General features: G+C 38.1%; 1 protein-coding gene across 1 annotated transcript; it reads left to right on the forward strand.

Annotated features, from left to right (window-relative positions):
• Positions 1-1,414: 1,414 nt before the first annotated feature.
• Positions 1,415-3,073, forward strand: LOC103681400 (olfactory receptor 2D3-like). The gene has a single exon (XM_008710965.2). The coding sequence runs from the start codon at positions 2,150-2,152 to the stop codon at positions 3,071-3,073; it is 924 nt and encodes a 307-aa protein (XP_008709187.1). The 5' UTR covers positions 1,415-2,149.
• The last annotated feature ends 240 nt before the right edge of the window (positions 3,074-3,313 follow it).

The raw sequence follows: 3,313 nt of genomic DNA on the forward strand, positions 1-3,313 counted from the left end.
AATAATTTTATTTTTTAGTACTAAAAATTCTTTATTTTTTCCTAATGTTTTTTAATCCTCTAATTAAATTCTCTAATTTATTATCTAATATAAATATTTTTTAACTGACAGTATTTGAAAGATTTTATCTGATAACACAAATATTTGGATTTCCCATGTTGGCTCATGTTATTTTTTGGGCACTCTCCCTCTTTCTCTCCCTGTCCCTCACTTCCCCCCTCCCTGCCTCACTTCTTCTTCTCCCTTTATCCTCATCTTTTCTTTTAAGAAGTAGTTCTGGTTTTTACATTTTATTTTGCTTAGTCCAAGACATTGTGCGTGGAATATTATAAAGCTAATTTGAGGTTCTGAATATGTTACCTTCTCCAAGAGACAATTTATTTTGCTTTTGTCAGAGATCTAGGGAAAGAGAAGACTGTCTTATGTGAACCAGAGATTGTGTTGATTAAATGAGATGGTTCATATATTTCCATTTCACTCCCCATTCTAAAGGTATAGCTCTTCGTGTAACACTTGCCAGACACCATAGTAAGCACTCAGTAACTCAGTTCGTCATTATCATCAGGCATAGCTGGGACTCCCTGGTTGAAGAAGGCAGCCTTGCCATATTACCTTCATCTAGTCTCCATCTCGGGAGACTTTTCTTTCTTAGTATAAGTTCCTGAAAGCAGAGCCTAAGAAAAGAACTTTGGTGCAGATAGTTTATTTGACAAGTGATTCCAGGAAGTGGTGTAAGGAAGCAGTAAGAGTAAGACAAGATGCAACTAAACACCAATGAAGTTTGGATTATTGAAGTTGTTACTCTAGGCCATACATTCTTTATGGGGGCAATATAGACACCAAAGTTCTTAGAAGAAGAAAGAAATCTTAAATATTGCAATGGTTTGTAGCCCTCTAGAGGGCTGCAGCATATAAATAGATGTACAGTATATCTGTGCTGTTAAAATTTAATGGAGATTGATGATTAAGAAAAAAATTCTGAAAAAGCTTCTTAGGGGATATAATATTAATAATAATAATAATAATAATAATAATAATAATAATAATGATAAATATGGCATAGACAATGGGGGACTTAACTCCATAGAGCTCAACCTGTAAGAAGCATACAGAATGCCTCCCAGGAATATCTAGTGCCTTTATTCATCGATTTCCATTGCCCTCTGGTTAAAGATTGCCTCTGGGGCATTAACTTGCCCATCCTTCCAGCATCTTGGGCAGAATGCCAAAAGACAAGGCAGGAGGTCCTAAAAGTAGAATGTAAGCAGTGCCAAGCAAGTCAAAATTGTCCACTACAGCTGAAGCGGAGGTCAGAGGTGAGCTGAGACTGGGTGTTATGGAGCTGTAAAATTCACTAATATCCAGTTCAGAAGGTCAAGCTCCTGCTTAGTACTGGCTTTTTTGGTTGATGTTGAACAGGACCCTAGACACTCAAGTATCATTAGGTTACATTTTTGAATGCCACATTTTTTCATGCTACTTTTCCTCTTTGTCATGTGAAATATTTGCACCGGGGCAGGATTATGATCCATGGATATAATTTTTTCTTTTCTTCCTTTACCCTTTTGGATTGCTGCTTAAGAAGCCTCTTTTAAAAATGCTATGGAAAAAAGCAAGAACTAATAGCTGCAATTTACCTGTTGATTCTCTAAACCATATTTGAACCTTCTACTCTATTATAAACAAATTTGTCATTGACCTCTGTGTTTTGATTTTGAATTATAAAAACAAAAATAGTTTTTATTGACTAAACAAGTTCACCTTATTCTTAGACTGCTAATTCAGGTAAATACAAAATATTTATTGAGAAGAAAAATAATCAATTGAATCAAAGACAATTCCTCTGATAAAACTTCATAATAGTTAGCAATATGTAAATATGTCAACATCAGGATTATTTGAGAAGCTGTATTGAGTGTGCTACTCAGCCTACCGAATGGATCAAGCAAGGAAAAATGTGCTTAAAAACTATGTAACAACAATATGCATCCTAATGCTAACTGGCACACGTACTAGGAAGTATCTGAAAGCCAATAGTCCAACAAGGTACACTCGCTATCATTGAGCTTGTTTATAAAGCTTGTGAAAATTGAACGTTCAGAATACACGTATTTTCTTTCTGATGACAGGTAAACAGGAATAAACATCAATGGGAGAAGGAAACCAAACTTCTGTGGCTGAATTTATCTTGCTGGGACTTTCACAGGATCCAAAGATCCAGATCTTGCTCTTCTGTGTTTTCCTGACCATTTACCTTCTCTCTCTGTTTGGAAACCTGCTCATAATAATCCTCATTCAGACTGACTCTCGACTTCACACTCCCATGTACTTCTTCCTCAAAAACTTGTCCTTTGCTGACCTCTGTTTCTCTACAAGCATTGTTCCTCAGATGTTGGTCCACTTCCTTGTAAAAAGGAAAACCATTTCCTTTGCTGGATGCTCGCTACAGATAATTGTCTTCCTTCTTGCAGGGTGTACAGAGTGCGTACTTCTGGCAGTGATGTCTTATGATCGCTATGTGGCTGTCTGCAAGCCCCTGCATTATTCCACTGTCATGACCCAAAGGGTTTGTGTCCAGTTGGTCATAGTGTCTTGGATCAGTGGGGCATTTGTATGTTCAGTAGACAGTGCATTTACACTGTGTCTTCCCTACCAGGGTCAGAATGTAATTAATCATTATTTTTGTGAACCTCCTGCACTCCTGAAGCTGGCTTCAGCCGACACGTACAAGGCTGAGATGGCCCTATTTTCAATGGGTGTGATCATCCTCTTAGCACCTCTCTCCCTCATCCTTGTCTCCTACTGGCATATTATCTCCTCAGTGATTCAGATGCAGTCAGGGGAAGGGAGGCTCAAGGTCTTCTCTACCTGTGGGTCCCATCTCACTGTTGTGGTTCTCTACTATGGCTCTGGAATATTTGCCTACATGAGACCCAATTCCAAGACAATGAATGAAAAGGATCAGGTCATCTCTGTGTTTTATTCAGTTATGACTTCCATGTTGAACCCCATCATTTACAGCCTGAGGAACAAGGATGTGAAGGGGGCTCTCAGGAACCTGGTTAGAAGATAGTCTACCTTTAGAGGCAGTGATTGCTGACATTTTTCTTAAGCACTTGGAAGATTGTGATTGACAATAGCTCTACTATTCTCATCCTTGCTTCCCCTCACTTTATATGCCTCAGTTGATGTTCTCCTCCACAAATATTCATTAAATGCCTATTTTGTGCAAGCACTGTGTCCAGAACATCACAATATGAATAAACCTTCATGCCTTCTTAGAAGTTTTCATTACCTTTGGGACAAGAGAGAG

The sequence above is a fragment of the Ursus maritimus genome, unplaced genomic scaffold, assembly GCF_017311325.1.
Source record: "Ursus maritimus isolate PB19 unplaced genomic scaffold, ASM1731132v1 scaffold_16, whole genome shotgun sequence".
NCBI classification, from domain to species: Eukaryota; Metazoa; Chordata; class Mammalia; order Carnivora; family Ursidae; genus Ursus; species Ursus maritimus.

Excerpts from the sequence above, each read along its gene's own strand:
- LOC103681400 (XM_008710965.2), top strand. The coding sequence starts at position 2,150 with ATGGGAGAAGGAAACCAAACTTCTGTGGCTGAATTTATCTTGCTGGGA.